The sequence below is a fragment of the Mesoplodon densirostris genome, chromosome 1 (assembly GCF_025265405.1).
Source record: "Mesoplodon densirostris isolate mMesDen1 chromosome 1, mMesDen1 primary haplotype, whole genome shotgun sequence".
Lineage (NCBI taxonomy): Eukaryota > Metazoa > Chordata > Mammalia > Artiodactyla > Ziphiidae > Mesoplodon > Mesoplodon densirostris.
In genome coordinates this window covers 151,125,491-151,151,597 of record NC_082661.1, presented here as the reverse complement: position 1 = coordinate 151,151,597, position 26,107 = coordinate 151,125,491, and the positions used below count along the sequence as shown (strand labels likewise).

Below are 26,107 nucleotides of genomic sequence, written 5' to 3'. Positions count from 1 at the left end.
TAGTTAAACTGTTGTGAACTAGGGCACTTGAGTCTCAGTAATTCAGGACTTTTTTATTTTCAACACATGTTCCCATTCATTCTTGTAGAAATGAAGGCCATCTCTTGACTCCAAATGTACCATTTACCTTTCACATATAATCTGTAACTTTTGTCCAACCAGTAAAAACAGAAAAGTGAAATAAATGTTGCCTTCTCAGATAAAAGAAGTTGAAAGTGTTTGAGTAAAAGGGAAAGGGAGAAAGTTTGTTAGGGTCTATTCAACCAAAAAAAATACCTTTCTAGTTGTGTACCCTAAATGTGCTTCTTTTCACTTTATCATTTTTTCTGTAACACATCCTACTGACCATAAACAGATATCACCATTAACAAAGGAAAACACCTCCATTCCATACAAATACATATAATGCAAACACTACTTGCAATGAGGGAAAAGGCCTATATTTTGCAAGATTTTTCTATTCAAATGCCAACTAGATCTGAATCTGCATAGCTTATTTCAACTAGAGTCCAGAAATGGACCCAGGATTCATGCAGGTATCTCTTTAGTACTGTTAGATACTCTGGATTCTTCTTCTATCTTATTATTGTATTATTTTTCCCTGGCAAGTAAAACTCTGCCTCTGTCCAGTATTGGCTAAGGTCAAGGGAAAAGGATGATCTGAGTAGAAGAGGTAATAGATATGTTGACGGCCATGGGAAGATGCAATTAGGTTTTTGCTCAGTAACAGGAGGGTTATGTTGTGATTATGGACACTGGAATCCAGCTCTCCTGATTCAAATTCTGGTTTTTGGCTGAATAACCTTGGGCAAGTGATTTAGCTGATCTGTAACTAGTAGCCTCATTTGTAAAACAGAGGTGATGATAAGAGCACTTCATAGAGGTATTGTGAGGATTAAGTGAGTCAATAAAGTAAAGCATCTAGGTCAACCCCTAGTAAGTCTTCAGTAAATATCAAAATTATGCAAAATTCATGCAGACATTTTCTCATGTTATCATTCTTCCAAAATATTTTCATGTAGTTACCTAGCATTCAACCATAGAAATAAACAATAATTGATTTAACTTACTCCCTATTGTAATATATTTTTGGATTGTTTCAATTTTTCACAGTTACAACTTTGCCTGTTTTTTCAGATTAACATTAAAGTCACTTTGTATTAAAGTATTTAAAGAAAAATACCCTGGAATTTTAATTGGAATTATATTAAGTCTATACATTTATTTGGGGCACAATATTTTACAAAGTCCAATTTTCTCATCCTGTGATATAGGATATCTGTCTACATATCTAGTCTTCTTTAAAAGTGCCTCTAATATTTTATAATTATTTTTATAGAGATCATCTATATTCGTTTTTACATTAATTCTTAGGTATTTCATAATTCTGCCATTATGAACTATTAAATAAATTTATTCCTATTTCTTACTCTTATGAATTATTTAGTATTTTGTTTATGGGGCTTTTTATACAGATGTTATAATTTTTCATAGTAAAAAAATCAAAACTTTTTTGGGTATAACTGTTTATATGCACAGAAAAATGTCAACCTACATCCTGAATTTAGAGCAATATTTGCCTATAATTTTTTTTTAATTAAAGAACTTTCTAAAAGGTAAAAATTTAAATCCATAATGTAAATGTACCTCTAAGAAATAGGACTATATACAATAGAGAAATCACTATAATAAACAGCATTCTTGCTTCATCTCCCTTAAGCAAAGGGTAAGAAGACCATCTTAGTCCAAATAGAAAGAGCAAGAACTTAAGGAAACTCCATGCTTTGTTAACAGGTTAATTAATGAATTATAAAGTACAGAAGTCTAACATTTATCACAGTGCTGCCTTCTTTTCTACACATTCCTCCTTAGCATTCTTCTCATACTTCTGTAATTATCTTGTTTATTTATTGTTTACTTGTTTATTGTCTATTTTTTTTCCCACTCCCAAAGTAATTTCTATTAGGGCTGCAGCCATGGTTGTCTTATTTACTACAATTATCAACACCCATTGCACAGGAGGAAAAATTTTTCTTTCTTCCCTTCTAGGTTCTTTGGCTGACCAAATAATTAAATTGACATAAGATAGATTAACAGGAGAAAACAAATTTAATTTCATACATACAGGAGCCCCAAAGATATGAGATCTAAAGACAATTCGAACAATTGAGGCCTATATGCCATCTTGAGTTAAGGAATGGGATGGGGTCGGAGCTTCAAAGGGGAGGAGGTAATTCACAGGACAATCACAAGAACAGATGTTTGGTAATTAGATATGTTCCTTGACATATGGATAGGTCTTTCAAATAAAAAGTTATCTCTGATAATAACTCCATCACACATTCCCCCTTGTCACTGTCTCTTTTCTTCTCCAAATCCAGCCCCTGCACCTGCATAACCAGTGTTTTCTTCTTGACCTATTATTCATAGCAGCACATAAATATCTTTCAATGTTTCTTACCTTAAAATAAAAATCCTTTGATTCAATATCATTCTTCAGTTATGGCCCATTTCTCTAGCTTTTAAAGGGGGAATGTGTGTGTGTGTGTGTGTGTGTGTGTGTGTGTGTGTGTGTGTATATGCACATATGCATACACACACGTCTTTATAAATATATACATGTATCTATAAAAATGCATGTAGGTTGATATATCTGGTGATGGGAAGACACACTTTTTTTCTAGATGTTTCTTTCTTTCAATAAAGTAAGAAAGGTCATTAACTAACAGTATGAAAGGAGTATTGGAGATTTGAACAGTGAAGAAATGGTGTGAAACAATCGTCTCAAAAGTGTGAAAGTGTATTTATCAATAGTAGGGTAATGTAATAGGACTCAAAAGGTTGTACTGAGCAGCCATTTAAGATGTAGTCATATAATAAAATAGAAACAAGTGGCATTTCCTCCAGTCACATTCATCTATTCAGGGAGCAAATGTCAAGGGTACTGAGGATATACATATTCAAGGGAGAGATTATAGTAATGAACCATGGCATCTAAACCAAGTAAGAAGGAAGTTAGGGTTTGAAAGAGTGGTGAGTGAATGCATTGTTCAAATGGAACCAAACAATAGTTGTGAAAGTAAATGAATGGAAAGGCAGGAGATTCTTTGACTCTCAGGTGAATAAAACCCTAAATAACACCCCTCCTGAAATTCTCCAAAGGTCCTGGACAGTGTGACTTAAACAACTTGTACACAGCTTGAACTGTCATGAAGATTTCTCAAAAGGCTTACTGTAGACTTCCTCTACCCAGTCAGCATATGATTTTATTTACTTACAATTTCTCAGAAATACATCCATTGGGAAAAGCAGGGTCCATCAGTACAACAGCTATATCCCTTTTTATTTTAAAGTATTTTAAATTGTTTTAATGTACCAACCAAAAAGCAAATCATCATTCAAACCAAACAGCCTATTAGAGCCCCATCCTTAAGTGCTGTTTTTTCTCTCTGCTTATTATTCTCTCAACAGCGATAAAACAGAAATCATATGACCAAATGTGAATGCCAATACATTTCCAGGATAACCTGAGCGACAAACAAATAGAATCCTATAATGCCATCTCAAATAATCTTCAGAAAACTGTTAAGAGGGCAAAAAGTCCATAAAGTAAGGCGCAAGGGTAGGCAATGAGAAGCTGCTGCCCTTCCATGGCCAAGGCTGAAGTGAAAATTTTGGAGGCTGAGAGACTACACCAGCCAATGATGACCAGTGCTGACACAGTTCCAAAGGTGCCCCTAGAGCAAAGACAAAAGAGATGGTTATCTTACATCAGGAGAAAAAGAGGTTATTGAATCACAGCTGCCTCTGAAATGTCCTTGGTACAATATTTATAACCACTTTCTCAATTTGTAAAAGGAGGGTGAGGAACCATAGGAACTCAAAGGCCTCAGTTATTTAGAAAATTTTTGAGTCAAGTTCACCATTAGAAGCTAAATATTTTATAGGGTGGTAAAAACTCAGATTATTGGAAACAGAAGAATTGACCTTCTGTCACTCTCATGAGTCAACATTCAAATCCCAACTTCCGAAATTCTTTTACATAAACTGTTTAGAGACTTCTTTTACAGCTACAGATTTCTTTTCCCCAATTTCTTCCTAAATTTACCCCCAATATGAGCAGAAAAATGACTGGACTCGCATTCCAGTGGGGTTCCTACTCCCCAGCGCTCCCAGGTCCATGTCCTGGGTTTTTGTCTGGGACAGCAAAGCCTGACACAGCTCAGGGAGGGAACAGATGCAGCAGTAAGGCACAGATGTGTGTGGCCTCCTACCTCATTGCTGAAGATCACTTTGGCAAATAAAGGTGTGGATTTTTATAATATCAAAATGGATTTGTTCAAACTGATATCTTCAAAAAGTAACTGTGGAGACAATCGATTCTTTAGGAAGAGATGGGAGTGAAGTGACTTAAAAAAATTGCAAAGTGAAATGGTCATTAGGTCAAGAGCTGCTACCAGCATATTGTTCTAGCCACTGTCAAACTATACTGCCTCACTTGATCCTGGTTGAATCTGAAATTGAGAATTGTGTTTATTATTTGTGAGAATGACAGAAATACCTACTTTTAATAATTGAACCAAAGCAAAACAAGTGAAAGTGTACAGTATAGCTTATGCCTTAGATTACAAACAAACCAAAAATATTTTAAAACACTCTAGTAAATATTACATCTGTAGGTTTAGTTAATATCTATTAGAAATAAAATTTAGTGTGATTCAATTTACAGGTTTTGGTGAACAAAAATATGAGATTATATATGATTCATTTGAATGTTATAGTAATATGCCCAAAAAGGCAATTTCAGTTTAATGGTCTTAGGGATCAGGATCAGATAGCTTATTTGCCATTAATAGAATTTAAAGGATTTCTAATTCATCCTTTACATTTCAGAATAAAAATCTAATGAAAAATGTCCAGACCTCTGATGATTCTCAAAATTCAAGAGTTGTAGTTTTTATTTTCTTTCCCTGATAATCTGGAGTCATTTAAGATACCCCAAAACTAAACTTTGATGGAAATAATGTCTAAAATCTAGAATTCTTAAATGGTTGATCATTATAGTATTCTTTGGCAAAAGCATCTGACAAAATGGAAGTTGTAAAACTGAACTCTGTAGTAACTTGTCAAACATCTGTAACAAACAACATAGTAAACAGAACAGCTTGCTAAGGAACATGATATACAAAAAGTGGAATTTTTCCATGGACAAGACTCAATAAATACACCTCTAACTCACATTGTACTTATACATTCAAAGTTTCCATTTTCTGTTGTATTCCTCTCTTTTAAGTGTTAAGCACTTGCTGGTAAAGTAAGAGTTTGCTCTGTTATTCTTGACTATTACTTTCAAAATGAAACCATATTAAAACAAAAAAAGCATTTCCATCTATGTCATTCTCAATAATGTTATGAAGAAAATATCTGAGATTATATCTAAACAAAAATATTAAAGTCTTTCTAAAATGTTTATCTGGCATTGGCAAATTCTGTATGTAATATCCTATCCAGTATAGTGTTGATAACCTAAAACTTGGATTATCCAAGAAAAAAAATGTGAATTGTGTCTCCTTTGGATGTGGAAGAATGAGCACTGATGGCAAATGTTTATTTCTAATTGGATTTGCAACATGGCAGGTGACAAAGGACTATGTAATTACTTACTCTTCCCAGCCAAAGTGGTAGTGATATGCACTGCCCTGGGAAAGTGCCCGACAGAAGCATATCTACTGAATCCTCATTAATATTTTTGAATTGTAAATACTATCTGCCCAGGAAGTAAAAAAGAAAAAAAAATTGACTGAGCATATATGCTATAAAGTTCTCTAGCAGTAATATCCTCATTAGGGTTCCTGGGAATTCTGTACTGCAAGATGTCCAGCTGAGAAAGAACACTTGCTTCCCTCCTAGAAGGCAGAGTGCTTGGGAGCTGAAGCAATTTGTCAGTGTGCACCAGGCACTTACTCTTCTTAATTCAAACAAGTGAATTTTCTGTTGTTGGTTATATTACCCATGATGATAGTTCATACTGAAGAATGTGACAACTTACAAAGTGCCAATTTTAAAGATAACTTGGTTTAATTTATTTTTTAAATCATCGAAATAGGAACAACACCTGAACCAAAACCGACCTACTTTCCTGAATCTGTATGTAGCTTTTTTAAAAATTAATTAATTAATTAATTTTATTTTTGGCTGTGTTGGGTCTTCGTTTCTGTGCGAGGGCTTTCTCTAGTTGTGGCAAGTGGGGTCCACTCTTCATCGCGGTGCACGGGCCTCTCACTATCGCGGCCTCTCTTGATGCGGAGCACAGGCTCCAGACGCGCAGGCTCAGTAGTTGTGGCTCACGGGCCCAGTTGCTCCGTGGCATGTGGGATCTTCCCAGACCAAGGCTCGAACCCGTGTCCCCTGCATTGGCAGGCAGATTCTCAACCACTGCGCCACCAGGGAAGCCCCTGTATGTAGCTTTTAATAGCCAGTTTCCCCAATCCCACTACTAAAATGATCAGAAAGAAGCTAACTGTTGTACTGGTGTGGCAAACCCTAGCGATGATCATGCATGTGGGGTCAATTAGCACACAGAGACACTTACTGCAGTGAAAAGAAGATGGCACAGCTAGACAGGATGATCATGGGGATCAGGCAGTAACCCAGAACACTCGCCACGCAGCCATAGGACACCCCTGAAGAGCTCATCAAGTTTAGTAAGGCGTGAATCCCTAAGCAGCCAATGGCACTCGTGCCATACACGTAACCAAACTGGACTTTTCCTGCCTGAAACAACGGGAAGAAAATGGTTTGAACATAGAACAAACATCAAGAAGAAATCAGATTGTCAACAAAGCAGAGAGTATTTTCGAATCAATCAGCTCAATGCTGTTCATGTCATTGTAGTATAAGTCTCAAGTCTGGGAGTTCTGGAAAACATACTGCCTGTAATATGGATTCAGGTCATGAAAACAAACACCACCACCACCCCTCCTTGAACTATACATGAGATGGCACAAGCGTGCTTATATTTCCAGATTTATATTTTTTATCATAGATTGACTACTGGGGTACTAGGCATAGGTAAGGATATATTTTTCTCCCCATATTTGTTGAACAATTAAATGAATGAATAAGTTAATGAAAACATTCCAATTTAGTCTTGGAGATTTGCAAAACATATTAGTAATATTAGCAAACATCTGTCAGATTTACTATGTTTGGTCCTATTCTAAAGATTTCACATATATTAATTTATTTAATCCACACAACATAATTAGTTGGTACCATGGTTGTACCCATTATACACATGAGGAAACTAGGTGCAGAGAGTTTAAGGAACTGGCCCAAGGTAAAATAATGGTAAGCGGTGGAGCTCAGCTTTGAATCCAGACAGTCCAGGTCTAAAATTTAAGTCTTTAACACCTGCAGGAGCTCTAACAAGTCATAAACAAGGGGACTTATTTAACCTTATTTAAGCCAGTATACTCCAAACTTATCTGACCCCAGAATCCTTTGTTTTCATAATGCCTATTACCAGCTTAACTGAACAGACTTTATGAAAAACTGATTTATATAAACCAACTGATAGCAAATCACAAAAGAGGTATTGTTAAAGGAAGTCAGTAGTGTTCAGGATAGACCACTGACCTGAGGATTCATCAAAATAGCCACCACCCACAGAGCACTAGAGACTTGTTCCTGAACCAGCACCGTTAAACTCATCCAGGGAAAGTCACAATCTACTACTGATTCAACAGAGGATATTTTAATGTTTGCTACCCGAGGATGCCAAAGCTCCAGTAAAGAATGCATGTCATTTATATATATATATATATACATTAAACTGGTTAGAAATTCTAGATAAAGATGGAGGAGGCTGACTCCGGTTTTCATGGGAATTATTTGAAAACAACAAAGGATCTGGTAAGTTGATTCAGAGAGAGAGCTTTTTAGCTGTCCTTTTTTCTGCTCCATAGCTGTCCTTATGTCTTACAGAATAAAGAGATATTTATTCTGTAATTAATTAATGGAGAATATCATGACCATTTTAATGTTTAAAATTGCCCGGCTATTTTGAAATTTTCTTCCTCTGCAGTTGGGGAAGTTGATCACTGCTAAGTTCTTTCACAAAATGTCTCTGGGCTATGCTGCAGAATTCTCTGCTGCATTAGCCGTAATAAGTCCTCCTGGCTACTTTGTGAAATAATGCCAATAATGCTAATGGGCATGCTAAAAGAAACACATCAGTTATGTACTGCTCTATTGGGTGAGTTTGTTCCACTTGGAAAATAGTGACAATTTCAAATCACTTTCATGTATTAGAGAAACATTCTACTTAATATTTTAATTAGGTGGGATAATTCTGAGGTAGGAATAGTTGTAATGGTGAAACACAACTTCCTTGTACCCAAAGGACACATAGCTGGACCATGACCCTAACCAGTTTTGTGCATGGGGTAAATAGCGGGTGGATAAAACTAATTTGATAGTAAAATTGTCCTTTTCCATATCAGTTACTGACCTCTCTCCTTATCTCTTACCCTTGTTAGTTTATCCAATTTGAGGTACAATTCCATCTGGCAGGACCAGTCCCATTTTTTAAGTTGTTTCAAATTCTAACAAGGACTTGTAATTGAAAAGAAAAATAAATGTTCAATTTCTTTTTAAATTCAAAAATTTTTAGATCAGCCTTGTACCACCCTTATTACTACTTCTTTGCTTGAAATACTTATTCTTCTGATTATGCTTTTATATTGGCTGTGCATGTTCCTTTTCCAGATCACACTCTTAGCTCTACTAGAAAAATTAAATGGAGCCATAGTTTTAAAACGCTTGTGTTCATGGTTTGGGGGGTGAAAATAATTTTAAGAGGAAGAATAAGTAAAATTAAATTTGTGTTGAGTGTTTGAAGCAGTTCTTTTCAGTTTGCTTCCTTCAACATGAAGAAAGTCTACTAAAAGGTGTTGTGCCTTATATAATTATAAATCATAAAAGTGATGAGTATGTGACTATGAATCTTACACCTCCAGATATAATGAACAGATTTGAATATTGTTTCTGGATTTAGTTTTGCTTTCCCTAGTACAATGCATATACCTGCCCATAAAATCATCTTTTACATTTTAATTTTAGATATCCAGGGTAGGGTTAACAGCCTCAAATGGACTCTGAGTTAGATTTGGCTTTATTAATATCCAGTGGAGTTTTTCGGTCCTTATTGTTCTACACGTATCAGAATCAATTCTGAAGTAACCACATCTAATTGTAAAGTTGAAGTGAAAATATTTGCCTAAAAGGTTTGAGAAAATATGCACTTTTACACATTCCCTAAAATTTCACAACTGAAATGAACCTTAAGAACCACTTATACAAACCTCTTTTTTGATCTTCAAAATGAAAAAAATGAAGGCCAAGAAATAGGAAAAAAAAAAGTTTCAGGATCACACCTGGAGGCAAAGTTAGGGGCAGATCCAATTTTTCCACTTTCAGTTGAGTTCTTTGCCTGTATTACTTTGCACTTAAAACAAGAGAGAGGATATTTAAATAATTCCAACTAACATTATATACCCATAAAAGATCTTAATGGGATAAATGCTTTCCTTTAAGAGGTGGTAATAGTAATATTTTCTACAGAAAAGCAAACAGCTGTTATATTACAAATTACCTGAAAAAGCAAGATGAGTTAATATATTAAATTGATTGTTTCTGACAATTTGATTAATTGGCATGGTCTTACTTAGCAGCTTAATCTAAGACTATCAAATTACTATGACAAAGACAGAAGGGACGTTAGAGACTAAATTAAAACTCTGGTTGATATAGTGTTAGATTATTTGAGTATTTGCATTTGTTGTAGTTCAAAGGAAGAAATAAGATGCTATAACTAAGTACTATTGTATTGGATAAATATGATGCGATTATTGACCACACTACTGCAGAAATTAGATTTCTATCAGAATTTCGATTAGTATTATGTAATTAATAATGAAAAGTGAAGACTCATTTTGTTGCAAATACATTTTACAGCTACTTTTGAGAAGTATAGCTGCATTAGGGAAGTGGATAGCTGTAAGAAAGGAAAGTGAAATGAGTAGTTATTTTAAGGACTTTTCTTAGAATCTTTAATTTCCTATATTACCTCTCTTGCCAAGTTTATCTCTTTGTGCGCTAATGAAACTGTACTTGTCAGATTGGCTTGACCATCTTGTTCATCCTCTGTTTTTAATGTATTGTCATTACCTCCTTAATACAAAATCATAGACCTTTCTCATTTCTTCTTTTTCTTCCCTTTTTTGGGTGGAGAAATCATTTTTCTAAACTATAAGCTAGAATACCTTCTAAACTTAACTTAGGTGGAAATGACTCTGAATATCATTACTCCCAGATTTAAAGAATGAAAGAGGCCCATACACAAGACAAATGGAGATGTCAGGGGGAAAATTGCCTTCATAAAAAACAGAAAACTAAAATGATAGGGGAAATATACAGGTTGAATAAACAAATCACTGCTTATCGTTGAAGTCAATTTATTCATAATAGCCTAACCAGAAAAAAGGAGACTCATCTCATACCTAACAGAATATTTGAAATAGTCTAGAGATAGATACACCCCAGCAATGAAAATGATGAGTAAATAGAGGGGATTTGTCCAGTGTCACAACAGAAATCTCACAGAAAACAAAAAATAAAATTTCAGCCCTCTGTTTCCCAAATCCATGTGTTCCTCCAACTTTTTCAGATTGACAGTCTTTTCTAAACAACAAAAAAGACTTAATTACAAGAAAATCATTTATATGATTTCCTGCTTTGTTGAAAATCTGTCTTGGTGATTTGATTTTTGAAATTCTATTTACATTTACATTTTTTATCTGTTGTAATACATGATGGCAGTTTCTCTTTGTCATTATGGTTCCATTAAATATGTCTCTCTCACCAAAAAAATGTAGTTATGAATCAAACAATTTTCACTTCATAAAGTGATATACTTTCTTCCATATTTACGAAGACCTCTTCAAAAATGACATTTGAAAGGACATGCGTTAAAATCTGGTACTTGGCTGTGGTGTATGCAGAAGTAGAAATATAATGCTGTAAACATGAAACTTAGATAAACCAATGTTAGCTAAAAAAAAGAAGAAAAAAGGAATATGTAGTGCTTGCTGCTGTCCATTACCAGAAGTAGGGAAGCTCCTAGGACCCCACAGAACAGGATGGGCCCAGTGAGGTCTGTTTCATTCATAATGCTGCCATCTGCTGGCTTCAGTGGGTTTAACACTGTCAAGGTTTTTTGCCGTATGTGATCAAAATTAATTCCAAGTTCTAAAAAGAAGAAGGGGGAGGAGATAATATAAATATAGACAAATAAACATGAGTAATATTCTTTAATTAAAGTTAACAAATATTATTAATTTACTTAGCACTTTAATCTGATTATTATACCTTCATAGTTTAAAGTTCTACGTAATATATAGCAACCTTAAAACAAAAAAAAAGACTTTTTATTCCCACACAGTGAGCTGAAAGATATATTTTAGAGAAATAATTCTATCAAGAAAAAATTTCCCTGCCTTCTGGAGCAAATATAAGCTTAAAATGCAGCCAAAAATGAGGAAATTGACATTATACAGTAAAAACAAAATATAATGGTAGCTAACAAACCAAAAGTCCCATCTTAATGCCCATTGAGATATTTCTTTATCCTATATTTTCTATTGCTAACACTTCTGAAACTTGTCCTACCAAACATGCATAATTTTCAATTAGCAGTGTTATCTAATCTAAAGACACAGCCTAGGTCTTGGATTTTACTTATACTCTGCCTGATGAGAAGAGCAATACCATGCTAACTGCCTGAAACTCCACAGAGGAGAAAAGACAATGGCTCATTCAACAAGTAAAAGCAATCATGGCATGCATACATATTTTAATAAGGTCAGTGTTCTGTGTTGTTGAGTTTGTGTATTCAGAGATTAAATTCTTGAGACAATTAAACTTTCCCTTTTATGAGTGGTGATGGTAGAATAAAATATCCAAAAGCAGTGGGGCTCAGTGTCCATGAGTCTAAACTCAATTAGTAATTTCTAATTATTTCTCCAATGTCTTGTTTTTCAAAGAGTTCTGACTGCCCCTTTACAGACCCCGCTGCTAGATTCTCCTCCTCTTATATCTTTTTCATTAAAAAAAACAAAACAAAAAACCCAGCCATTTGACATCCACTGAATATAGAAATAAATGCCAACATCACATCAGTTACTTTTCTCACCACTCCTATAAAGATAAACTTTAAGATGCATCTGGAATAGAAAAAAAAAGGACATTCACAAAGGAAAATATAACGTCACTACTTAGGAACCAGTAATCAAGCTGGTTACCCTCCTTCTCTCATTTTAAATTTGAATATTGGTGAGATGGAGGTTAGGAAAAACTGGAGCTAAACTACTATAAAGTACATACATTTGAGCTAAAAAGAGTGGAATTCTTTTTAACTGAATATTTTTACTGAATTTTGCTATAAGCCCTACAAGATTTACATGTGTTGGTCTTACTGACATGCATTGAGGCTGGTACTGTTATTTTATTCCTACTTTGTGCATCAGATGGCTGAGGTTTGGAGTGATACGCTTTTCCAAAGTCACAGAGCCAGTAATAGAAAACTAAATAAATAAAATAGTCCAATTAAAAAATGGACAGAAGAACTGAACAGAAATTTTCCAAAGAAGACATACAAATGGCCAACAGGTACATGAAAATGTGCTTAACACCATTAATCATCAGGGAAATGCAAATCAAAACCACAATATCATCTCACACCTGTTAGAATGGCTAACATCAAAAAGACAAGAAATAAGTGTTGGCAAGGATGTGGAGAAAAGGGAACATTTGTGCATTCTTCGTGGGAATGTTTATTGGTGCAGCCAGTATGGAGAACAGTATGGGGGTTCCTCAAATTTTTTTTAAAAAATAGAACTACTGGGCTTCCCTGGTGGCACAGTGGTTGAGAGTCCGCCTGCTGATGCAGGGGACACGAGGTCGTGCCCCGGTCCAGTAAGATCCCACATGCTGTGGAGCGGCTTGACTGTGAGCCATGGCCGCTGAGCCTGCGCGTCCGGAGCCTGTGCTCCACAACGGGAGAGGCCACAACAGTGAGAGGCCCGTGTACCGCAAAAATAAATAAATAAATAAATAAATAAAAATTGAACTTCTGTATGATCCAGCCATGCCACTTCTGGGAATATATCTGAAGGAAACAAAAGCAGGATATCAAAGAGATATCTGCACCTCTGTGTTGAAAACAGCAACTGCCAAGACATGGAAACCACCGAAGTGTCCACTGATGAAGGAAATCCTGTCATTTGTGACAACATGAATGGCCCTTGAGAGCATTTTTCTAAGTGAAATAAACCAGACAGAGAAAGTCAAATACTCTATGGTATCACTTGTATGTGGAGTATAAAAAAATTTTCAGTCCAACTCATAGAGTCAGAGTAGAAAAGTGGTTGCCAGGGGCTAGGGATAGGGTACAAAACAAGAGGGTACAAAAGAAAAAAAAGAACCCATGCTTTTAATCATATAGCTGTGGTTGCGTCAATGTGCATCTAATCTCATAAGGTTTGTATTTTTTTTGAAGTGAGCCCAGTACTCCCATGTGAGGGATTGTCTCCCTAAATCATTGGTACCTGCCATTCAACTTCCCTTCCCAGGATTTAGTAACCCTCTTTGGTCAGAGACAAGGTATAATTCAACTTCTTTTATAGTTGTGTATACCACCTAAACACCTTGCAAAGCTGACATTCTACACACAGAATACCAGATGAACTTTCAATGATCGCCATGACATAGAGAGACCTTGCTCTAACAGGGGCCTAGACATTTTTAGAAGGTCAGCCAGACATTGCCCGAACTAGGATAGAAAGTATATCTTTCACTCTTTTCACATCCAGGTTGACGATTGCTAGCCAACCCAAGCTTGAAAAGAAAAAATTTGAATTTAATTTGAATTAAATTAATACTGAACAAATCATTTACATTTCAACTTCCCTTTTTATTTTCACAGTGTATTTATATATTTCTTAATGAACATACACTTTGGAGAATATGAGTAGTTCACCAACTTAAAATAGGTTAGAATGTCCAATGTGATTTTTCAAATAGCAGAAGATTTTAAAAATTGAGAAATGCTATAGTTTAAATTAATTTCACCTGAGGCTTATGTTGTCTTCAAAATTTATTTTCAATTTATATATTTACGTTAACAATATGTTTTCAGTATTTACCACAATAAAGTGGCCTTTAATTCAAAATACCTTTCTCCTCAAAAAGCATAATCATTACTCCTGAAGAAACCCAGATGAAAATGCTTTATGAGACATTATTACTGATATCAGCCATTTATTTGATGGCATAATTAACTCTTGCACGTTTCAACATGGAGTCATGAAACAACGAATGAACATAAGACCTACTAAATATTTTCATAAGAAAAAATATTTTATGTGTTTTTTACCAAAATACATCTCCAGAATATTTTGTTTTCAAATTTATTATAAGGTATGCAAATGAGATACCTATTTATCAATTGTAGATACCCTAATATAACAACTTATTTTACAAGATAAAAAAAGATGAAACTGCTGTGAAATGTGAATGCAAAATTTATTGTTTGCTGTCATCTAGTGGTAGTAAAGTATACAATATATATGTTATAAAAATGAATTAATATCTTTGTTTACTATGCAAATTGTGGCATTGGCCTTTCAAATATAAACATCAGGCTATGTTACAAATGTAAATACCAAATATCACAGTAATTTTTCTAGTCTGGCAGATTTGAATTGACTATTATTCTTCAAGATGCATTTGTTAACATTGATTATACATGATCAAATAGCAAAGGTTATTATTCTTACATAAAATGAAACAAGTCTTTTAGACAACAAAGTATTTAAGAAATAAATGAGTGCACTTTCAAATAGCATGTTTTTGTGCAAGGGATGTTAATTATTATAACTTCATAATTTTATAGGTTGTTTTGGTGTATGCTCAATAAAAACTAGCAAATGTCTTTTATCATCTTATCCTAGAAATCCTGCCTATGGTCTTTTTATATCTTTTAGACAGATGTGGGTTGAGGCTTTCATAAAGTCACCCAGCCTGAAGAACATATTGGATCAGAGTCTAGAAATTTCATAGACTCAAAATGCAAAATTATATCAGATACTCTCTCTTCTAATATACTATATATTTGGTGGGGATAATCACAAAGAGAAAACAAAACAATCTAGGAATTTCTCTGAGATATAGTAGGAGGGGAAATCTAGTATATTTCCTATTTGAAATTTAAGAAGACATCATGGGAGAATGTATTTGAGTTTAGAATATCAGAATGGAGGCATCTGAGACAAATAGAAAAGATTATTTTCAGTAAATGTTACAGGAAAAATTGATTAATCATTAAAGAAAAAAAAACAAAGTTAAATTCTACTTCATGTACTGACCTAAAACAATTTTCAATGAATCAAAAATTTAAGTGAAAAACAAAAAGATAATTTAAAAATTTAAGAATCTACAAGAGGATATAAGCAGTATCTAGAGCTGGAGAAATATATTCTAAACAAAAGAGCAATTGGAAAGAAAAGTTACCAAGAAAAATATTGTGGAGTTAAAAACATAAACATGATTAATAAAATGACTATATGCCCTAATATCCCACAAACAAATTAGATGGCAAACACAACCTAGGAAAAAAAAGCTTGAAATACATATTGCAGACAATAATTAATATCTTTACCATATAAATATCTCTATAAATGAAAAAGGAAAGGAAAAATCTTAAGATTCCAATAGGAAATCTGGCAAAGAACTTGAAAAACAGAAAGAAGTAAAAACATGTGAAACAATAAACATACGAAAAAACATATAAAACAGTCAATAAACATATGAAAAAAATGTCTAACTTTTCTAGTAACCAAGAAATAAAAAGTATTTTTTGCCTTTTTGCCTATCAAATTAACAAAAACATTTCATATCTACTATGGAGGTCTGTCGGCTCATTATTTTTCTAGATGAGCCTGACAGTATAAATGACTTTTGACCCAGTAATCCCAATGTTATAGTTCCATCCTAAGGACAGATTCTGTACAGGTCAAAGTTTTTACTATGATATTCACCAAAGCATTATTATTTATTTATTTATTTATTTATTTTTTGCAGTACGCGGGCTTCTCACTGTTGTGGCCTCTCCCATTGCGGAGCACAGGCTCTGGACGCGCAGGCTCGGCAGCCATGGCTCACGGGCCCAGCCGCTCCACGGCGTGTGGGATCTTCCGGGACCGTGGAACGAACCCATGACCCCTGCATCGGCAGGCGGACTCTCAATCACTGCGTCACCAGGGAAACCCCCAAAGCATTATTGATTATAAAGAATGACCTCTATGGTAGATTTAAATTATAGTACTTGTATATAGTAAAATATTATGAAGCCATTACATGTCATATTTTCAAATAACATTTAATGACTTTAAAGAATGCATGTATAGAAATGCTCATGATATAAAGTAACTTTAAAAAATGCAAAACTTTATACCCATAGTATGATCCAACTTTTATTTTTAAGTATTTACCAATATATTCATAGTCAAAGAAATATAGTATTTCATTTTTTAGTGTATATATATTCATAGAAAAACAGAATAAAGGATGGAAGAAATTACATCAAATTATTAATGATATGTCTCAGAGACAAAATTTTTGGTGATTTTTAAAATATTTTTATTCATATGTTTCTATATCTTCCAAATTTCTATTTTGAATATAGATTACTTTTATAATTAGTCAATTGATAGTTTTTTTTACATAGAGATGTTGGTGGAGTCAAGGAAAATTCTTGATGAGAATAGCTTATAACTTTCAGGTGTTAGATATCAGATGCAGAGGCAAATTAGAATGAATTGGTTAAGCGTAATTGATCCAAAAACTTAACTGGCTTCTAAAGAGCCAACAAATCGATTATATAAATCTCTGTGCTTTTCTGAACTGTTTAAATCTTTCCTCTTTTCTTAATTTTGAAGGCAAAGAGAGAAGAATGTTTTAATATCAGGTGGCTGGCTGTGTTCATAAGAAGCAAACAATGATCTTTTGATGTAAAATATTGGGAATTTTAGCCTATCCCTTTTCACTGGACTACATACAAAAGAGTTAGAGCAGTTAGCCTGTGAATATTTCTCCTTGGCTTCCAAATTTAAATCTCCTTGAACTTTAGTTTTCTAGCATCATGTTGACATTCCTTAACAACAAAAGCGGCAGATATAAATTGGCTGGATTAAAAAAAAAGCAATGGATGGAAGATGCCTGAAATCTTTGGAGGCCACATTTAACTGCAAGGGTCCTCAGGTTTCCTTGTCACCAACAGTGCTATTTACTGGAATCATATTCCTTCCCACTTAGTCGTATCTATCTGAGATGTGCGGGCTCACATGAGCCAGGAAGGGAAAAAAAACTGTCTTTTCTCCATGACAACAAAAAAAGAATACTGAGAAACTACCCACATTTCTCCCAGGCAAACATAGCAGAAAATAGTAAGATATGCTGGTGGTTACTTTGATATAATCACTCTGCCAAAAGATGTCTTCACTGTTGTCTAGATATGCTCAGGGAGTCCACATTCAAGAAACAGTGAAGAAACATTTAAAAACTGCAAGACTAGCACAGCAATAGCTCGTATCTACTTCCAATTGTCCCCACACATACAGGAGACAAACTCCCAAAGGTTTAAGTGTGTTGGTCTGGCAGACTCTTGTTTATATGTGGAATAATCACATAAAACACTGTGTGCAGCATGCTGACAGCACACATTAAGAGCTGATTATTGCTATTGTTCTTTGAGCTGTACACACATTAATAGCACTTCCTTAACTTATCTTCTAGTAAAGGAGGCTCTTCATCAAAACTGTCAATGTAAGAAGATGGTGAATAATAATCCTGGTTGGATGCTGGCTGAAATAATTGTCCCGCATAACTTGATGACACGAGCATCTCTGGTGGGACGAAGGCAGGCTGAGTCTGCTCACTGGTTTGTTGTCTAGAAAAAGGAAAATACTGATATTTACACATCTAAGAAAGGGCTATTACGACAAATCAAGGAAGGAAACTACAATTTTCCTTTTATGATTTCTCCTAGTTTTTATGACTATTTACCCATGAAAGAATTAACTTGCTTGACGTTTAAATTTAATCAAAAAAAGAAAAAGTAACTAGTGAGAAAACTCTCTAGAAGAACGATCCATACTGACCAACATGTATTGATAATTTACAATGTGCTGGACACTCTCCTTCACATTTTCTCACATAATTAAAACTCTGAAATGTAAAAACTGTAGTTTTAATCCCATCTTACAGAAAAAGAAATACAGGTTCATGGAGACTGAATGACTTGCCTGGTAACACAAAATAACATTCAGGTGCTGGACTGTGAACTGAAACTGTCTGTCTGAGCAGTGCCCTGATGCCTACACAATGCTGCTTTTTCACTGATTTTTAGGGACAATCACCAAACAGGACATTCCCTATAAATCTGTGGAGGCAGCAAGTAAAAAATCATAGTCATACTAAGTGAAGTCAGACAGAGAAAGACAAATATCATATGCTATTGCTTATATGTAGAATCTAAAAAAAAAAAAGATGCAAATGAACTTACTTACAAAACATAAATAGACCCACAGACATAGAAAACACACTTATAGTTACTAAAGGGGAAAGAAGGGGAGGGATAAATTAAGAGTTTGGAATTAACATATACACACTACTATGTTTAAAATAGATAATCAACAAGAACCTACTGTATAGCACAGGGAACTATGCTCAATATCTTTTAGTAACCTATAATGGAAGAGAATGCAAAAGAAGAATATATATATATATATATCTATATATATATATATATATCTATATATATCTGAATCACTTTGCTGTACACCTGAAACTAACACAACATTGTAAATCAACTATATTTCAATAAAAATTTTTAAAAATCAAAATTTTAATAGTAGTCAATTCATAGGAAAAATATAAACACATAAACTGACTGTTGTCCATCAAGGAGTAGACTTTTTAGCTCTGGCTATTCCCAGACAGTTATTGACAATCAAATTATATTTGAGAACCTGACTTAAAAGTCTTCCAGGGCCTCCCTGGTGGCGCAAGTGGTTGAGAGTCCGCCTGCCGATGCAGGGGATACGGGTTCGTGCCCCGGTCTGGGAGGATCCCATATGCCGCGGAGCGGCTGGGCCCGTGAGCCATGGCCGCTGAGCCTGCGCGTCCGGAGCCTGCGCGTCCGGAGCCTGTGCTCCGCAACGGGGGAGGCCACAACAGTGAGAGGCCCGCATACCGCAAAAAAAAAAAAAAAAAAAAAAAAAAAAAAAAAAAAAAAAAAAAAAGTCTTCCATAGCTGGCTTCACTGTCCGTCTTTTGAAATGTGCAATTTAGTTTTGTTGAAACACCATATTACAATATTTCCTTGATTGTGCTTTTATTTGGTTTTTATTTCACCATTTGTGTGAGAAAGTTGGAAAACAATCTTAATAAATAACTTATTGCAGGAAGAGAAAGGAAGGAAGAAAAAAGGGCTCATGTATGAGGTTATTTGGTCATTTCAAATTGCTTTTACTGAAAGGAAAGGAAAGGGAAGGGAAGAGAAGGGAAGGAAAGGAAAGGAAAGGGAAGGGAAGGGAAGGGAAGGGAAAGGAAAGGAACATAAAAAGTGGTCCTTGATTTCCTTGATTGCAGAGCATCTTAATTATCTCTTTGAGAACGCAAATACTGAAATTTTGATGATTTCTAACTCAACACATTATTCCAAATTTCAACTAAATTAGACCAGAATAAACACTGGACTCTGGCTGCTAGGATTTAAATATTACCTTTGTTAACAGGCATCTCCTATTCCTGTAAAAATCATTTCAAACAACTGTGAAGTGAGTGCAAAAGCCTCCTTTAGAACGACTGGCAACATTCTTGTCCGTATCTCCCTTCTTTTGCTGTCCAACTCTATGTATTATATTTCTGCCTGTACTGCTAGTCCCATCGTAGGATGTATCCTGAACCAAGTAGAGTGCTTAGCAAACAGGACTCCTGGAGTCTGACTGCCTTCAAATCCCAATTTTATAATCTTAGGCAAATCATTTCACATTCTGTGCCTCAGTTTCCTCATCTGTAATATGAAGACAATAATAGAACTCATAAGGTTATGATGAATTAAATTAGCTGAAATAAATAAAGCACTTAGGTTAACGTGGGGCACACAAAAAGTGATCAATAAGCATTAGCTAAGTATCTGTATGCTCTTCTCTTCCCGAGACTGACACTGAAGCATTCTAGACACCTTCCTCACACCCTGGAACAGCATCTTCTCTATTTGCAAATAGTTGTCTCCCAGTCTGCCACTTCCTCAGAGAAAACAACATTAATAGGAAGCCAAGAGTTTGTATTCCTTCTGCGCTGATCATCTCTATAGCTTTTCCCATTTTGGTTTCCCTGGAACACCCAGACTGACAACAATCCCACCCACCCTGTGTTTTCCTACAAGGAGAATCTCCACTACACCATGCCTTGCTTGGCTTTCCGTCTCTAAGCCATGAAGCAATGGCCACACCTGGTCCATATACAAACCCTCTGAATGCTCACTAATTCTTCAATATTCCCCTTTTCACCACCTATACATGGGGTTATACAGTTCCAACCAGCCTGAAGACGCTTGTCTTTACTTAGATGATATTGTGTTAAGATACTGCGTGGCCTCCAGCTTGGGAAAAATATTTAACTGTTTCTGAGACAACAGGACTTAACATTCACCTTCCAATGTAAATACAGAAGATCACTGTTAGAAGACTCAGTTATACTTTCTGTGGTTTCAGAATTATGCTTGTTGCACAGAGTCAGTTTTCTGTCACATCACATAATCAATAGGTACATATTTTATTAGAGGCTTTGTTTCTCCAAAACTATATGGACTTCCATCATGAGGGTCAACTGACGCTCCTTTCCTTTGTCAGTCTGATCCCTGGGGGAATGGGCTTGTATGACATTCCCAGATCCTGGCTCAGCCAGCGGGTACACATAATGATGTGGCATTGACAGTGCCATTAACTATGCTTGAAATACTAAAGGACTAGCAGGTCTAGAGATTCAGAAAAGCTGATGATTCAGTATCTATCTGTTAAAGTCCTGCTAAAACATTCAAAGGGAGTTTTCCAGTTGTCGTCACCTTTCTGCAGAAACAGCTATTTCTTACTCTAAATAATTGGAATAGATTTCCCATTTCAAAAGTTGGGAGACTGCAGTGGGAAAATACAGCCTAGAAAAGTGGCTGCAGTCATTGGAAATAATGCCTATCTGAATAACTAGATAGTTAAGTTGTTTTTTTTAATGAGAAAACTCCATCTTGTTCATCCTAAAAGAAAACTTGTTTAAAAATATAAATATCTTCATTCATAATAAGCACATTCAACCAGCTTTCAGATCACCATGCCATTCATTGAGCATAACAAGTGTTTTAAAATGAGCTCTCATACTGAGGAGGAGGGAATGGGGCAGGGGACAGGGAGAGAGAGACTAATTGATTATAACTAGCTACTGGATTCTTATGTCTTTTGTCAGTATGATGAGCATCTTATTCTGATTTGGGGTACATTTTAATTGAACTATGCACTGTATGAATAAAAGATCAAGTTTCCGGAGTTATCTGAAGCACACTTGTAAATCACTGACCTGACTCCATGTTTTATGTACCTCATAAAAGTACCACAGCTAATATGCCCTTTTCTAATTCCTGAGACTTGCAGTGTGGGTTGGAATTCAAATGTTACCACATCCAAATCAGGACTTGGATTTAAATGCTAAGCATCTGAAGTAGGCCAGGCCATCAACCTGATGCAATATAATCATAACTTGCCCTCACTTGGTTATATTAATTTCCATCTCCTTGTCATCTTGATTTCTGGTCAACGTTGATATGTGCAATCAAATGGAGAAAGAAAATTGGGTGGGCTGGGGTGGGGGGAGAAGGCTGTGGTTTGAGTCCCTGCTTAAGGAGACAGCTTTGTCTCTCTCTTATTGGACTTTTCAGTTTCGTTTAGTCTGAAAATGTGGATTGCAGATGCCGCCCAGGTGCTTATTCCATCCGGAGAAGAGAAGGGAGAAAAGAAACAGCAGGCCACTGGATCCTTTCAATAAAACAGGAGCACAGAGCTGAAAAATCCTATTAGATAGCTTTCATGTGGATTATATATTTTGAGTTACCATCCTGTAATACCTTCATGCTCAAACTACTCCCTGGGCCATCATACACTTTTCTGTTTTTTTCTCGACCTTCCAAACTGTAAATCATAAATGAAATAAAATTAAGTTCTTTTTCTGTTGTTGGATTCAGCAATGATTGAGCCAATTCTAGACAGCTTTATCCTTTTCCCCCATTTTTCTTATAAATATTTTAAACACATTTAATTTTCCTGGTGATAATATTCAGATAGATAGGTAGATAGAGGTATAGATTGCTTTACATTTTAAGAAGTTCTTATGGCAATTTGACTGATGCTAGACAACATAGACTAGGGGCATGAATGAGATAAAATTCCAGATATTTAATTTCTACAGTTTTAAAAACATTGGTTACCAATTCCTTTCCCTATGGCTTTAGAGCAGTGGTTCAGCGCAAGTAGTTAGGATGCAGCTTGTGAAAATGGCACCTATCTGCCTGTGTCTGCAGGAGTCACCAGTCCACAAAAACAATGTCCAAATTGTCTTGCCTGTAGTTGGAACAGAAGAGTCCCCACTGCCTGTTGTATTTATTCTGTTTTCAAGGTACTTACCTGTGTTCGAAAAATAAACTTCAAGGATTAATAAATTTGAAGTATTTCTTATGTGGTTATTTGCCCTAAACTTGTTGGAATGGCACAGTAACCACACATCCCAGTTTGCCTAAGATGATCCAGTTTATTCTTATTGTACCAACATTGTTATTAATAGCACACATTTTACTCTCAGAAATGTCTTGATTTTACAATAAATTATATGCCCCTTAGTCTAATCCAACAACCTTGGACTAGTAGCCTAACCCCATTTTTTACTAGCTGTGTGACCTTGGAAAAATTCCTTAATTTCTCTGTCCCTTCTCACAGTTCACTAATGTAAAAGAACATCTAAAGAAGCAACTGTGTAACCAAATGCATGTTTAAGTGACTTGGCAATGGTGTCCATTGCTTCTGCAAACTATAGTTATATGAAAAAATAACATATATATTATAATGGTTTTACTTTAACACACACTTTCCTGCACATTTTCACAATTGTTCTTCAGACAATTCTCACGAAGTAGGTATTATTAACATCCTTATTTCTCAGTTTAACACACTCAGTTGGGGAAGTTGTCTTTCCCAATGTGACAAAAAACAAATGCCAGAGCCAGATTAAACCAAATTCTTCTCATTCTAACTGCCCTATTTGGGGCACTAGTAGAAGGTAAATACTAAATTCTTAATCATTTTTTAATTTATTTTCAACTCAAGTTGAATTGTCAACTCAAATAACTAACACATTCTGAATTACATTTATCTCGATTTCAGTTAGGAATTGCCACACTGTATTATAATAGTATATTTAATTGTCCCCTTCTCCATCATAATTTTTTTAATTTTGTGAGGGAAAAGATTATGGATTTCATCTTTATCTTTGAGTTTATAGTGCCTTTCTTAATTTCTGACACACAAGCAGACACTCAGTAAATATTTATGAAGTTGAACAAAATCGGTTTCTTGAGCAGTGTCCTGGAAAGTATCAGGTAAAAGGAAAATGTTTTCTGTTTGTCCAGGGCCTGTATTCATGCTCCCTGTTAAGTGATGTTTTGAAAAGAGGAGACAAGTCTTTCACCTATGAATAGGCCTGAGGCGATCAAGGCCATTCATGGAAAACTGAATTCATTTCTCTGCCCTTTCCTAACATTTCTTCTTGGGCATTTTACTGAGATACAGTGGGGAGAGGTTTTGTTTCCCTCAAGGGAACCTCCCTACCTGAAACCCCCTGTCAAAATATTATGACTTCTTAAAATGAGAACATATTCTCTCAATGTCAAGTACTTACTTTCTAGATCCATAAAGATTTCCATAGGCATTAGAATCACTATAACTCTGCTCTTGATTTTCAATGTTATAATTAGATTGATAAAAGTCAGAGTCAAATTGTCCCAAGTTTGACATCCTGAAAAATAAGAGTGAAAAATGTAGAAGTTTAGGAGTCAGTAAAAGTTCCTTTGAGGTATTTACGAGGATTAATAGATGCTGTGATCATGGCAGGATTCCTATTAGAGAACAAGGTAGTCTTTGAATGGGGTAAGGGTGTGGAAATGTATGCTAGAAGGTCATTTACAAAACCTATATCTTCAATTAACTTTTCTAAAGTTTTCACTCACTAGGACTGTGACTTTGACTAAATTGACTTTAACTGATCTGAAAAAAAAATTCTTCACCTAATACCTTATTCTCAGCAGTTTAAGAGAAAAAGTTTAAAAGTTTGTATACATCTAGAAAGTTTTCCCTTAAACAATGTTAGTTCCCCACTTTAAGAATATATATATAGAGAGATAGATATACATATATATACATATATATGTGTGTGTGTATCTATTTATATCTATATCTATAACTATCTATCTATCTATCATCTATCTATCTATCTATCTATCTATCTATCTATCTATCTATATATATATATATATATATCTTGTTGCAAGGCCAGAAAGCAAACAGCTAATAATAATAATATTTGTTTGATTTTCTCATAGAGCTTTAAAGTGTGCTAACAGCCTCACTTCTCCCCAAAACATAGACAAAACTCTAAAAAGTAATCTCCTAGTTCTACTTTATAATTCCTAAAAGGTGTTTGAAACATTTTCCTTTTCTCTTGCCCTGCCTGCTGCACTTAGGCTTATGCTAAGTCAGAGGGAGAAAGGCTCAATTCTGCTACAGGAACAGAGTCTATCTTTCCATACACTGTCTACAAAGTTTTTATTCACTTCTGGGAATGAAGAGGAGTGCATGATCTTGATATAGACCTAACGGCTTAGAATAGCAGAGGGAAAAAGAAAGACTTGACAGGAGGAAAAGTGGGGAAAGAAAACAATAGCAAAGTGGGTAATAGTGTCTCTTTGGATGAAAATTAGAGAATGGAGTAAAGAATCTTTTCAACCTGACAGATATGGTTTTCAACTCAACATTTTAAACTTTATTTTTTCTTTGAAAAGCTTTCTATTTCAAAAGAATGAATTTAAAAATCACTAGCAGTAATCCATATAATTATAATAAATCTATGGGATACTACTTATAATAAATTTCAAATGAAACTGCATAAACAGCCTTAGCTCTAAGGGCCTCATTAATCAGAAATATTCAGGTAACAGTTGTCAAATATATCAAATTTTTTTCAGCTCAGTAAAAATACAGAAAGCTTTTCTAAAGTTAGATTCATACATCTGATATAATAAGTCAAGATTTTTCATTAGTAATGTGTATAGAAGTAACTATGATTATATAAACTAAAATCAGGACTAGGAGAGTGTTAAATCTTTTAACAACTTATAATTTAAAGAATTTAAAGTTTAAGAGCAGAACTTTCTCAGTCCATGAAAATATGTTATTATAAAGCATAGAGAGTAATTTTACTGGAAAATACAGTAAGTTTTCAGAACATGCAAAGCTTAATGTCATATGACTATAGGTATTAAAGTCCTTACGTAACCCAGCTTCATATTTTGTTTAAATGCCAAATTTTTTAGAAGGATCAGACACATACCTTTATATTATTTTAGTCGAAAGATCCTCCAACAAATGTAGCTTTATTTAAGAAATTTTTAACAAATCAGCTCATGAAAAGATGACCTGCTGGCTATATATATAAGCTTCTAAATTTGTACTCTGACACTCTGAACAGATGCTACAGCCAAAAAAAAAAAAAAAAAAAAAACCTGCCAAAAGCCAAACACAGTATCTTATAATACTTGTTAAAGTGTATAAACACAGTGAATGGTGTAGAGACAATTTGATAAAGTAAATGGTGGATTCAGTTTCCTTCTGTG

At 34.8% G+C, this 26,107-nt stretch overlaps 1 protein-coding gene across 1 annotated transcript; it reads right to left on the bottom strand.

The window, feature by feature from the left end:
* Nucleotides 1-3,574: 3,574 nt before the first annotated feature.
* Nucleotides 3,575-25,886, bottom strand: YIPF7 (Yip1 domain family member 7). Its single transcript, XM_060091368.1, has 6 exons — nucleotides 25,825-25,886; nucleotides 24,118-24,234; nucleotides 17,909-18,067; nucleotides 11,165-11,312; nucleotides 6,593-6,774; nucleotides 3,575-3,737 (listed from the first exon to the last, which is right to left on the bottom strand). Exons 2-6 carry the CDS (start codon nucleotides 24,231-24,233, stop codon nucleotides 3,575-3,577), a joined length of 768 nt encoding a protein of 255 aa, XP_059947351.1. The 5' UTR covers nucleotide 24,234; nucleotides 25,825-25,886.
* Nucleotides 25,887-26,107: the final 221 nt, after the last annotated feature.

Excerpts from the sequence above, each read along its gene's own strand:
- YIPF7 (XM_060091368.1), bottom strand. The coding sequence starts at position 24,233 with ATGTCAAACTTGGGACAATTTGACTCTGACTTTTATCAATCTAATTAT. Across the intron at positions 11,313-17,908 it reads GAAGAGCCTCCTTTACTAGA|AGAACTTGGAATTAATTTTG; the intron begins AGATAAGTTAAG and ends CTTCTTCTTTTT. Across the intron at positions 6,775-11,164 it reads TAGGAGCTTCCCTACTTCTG|GCAGGAAAAGTCCAGTTTGG; the intron begins GTAATGGACAGC and ends CCGTTGTTTCAG.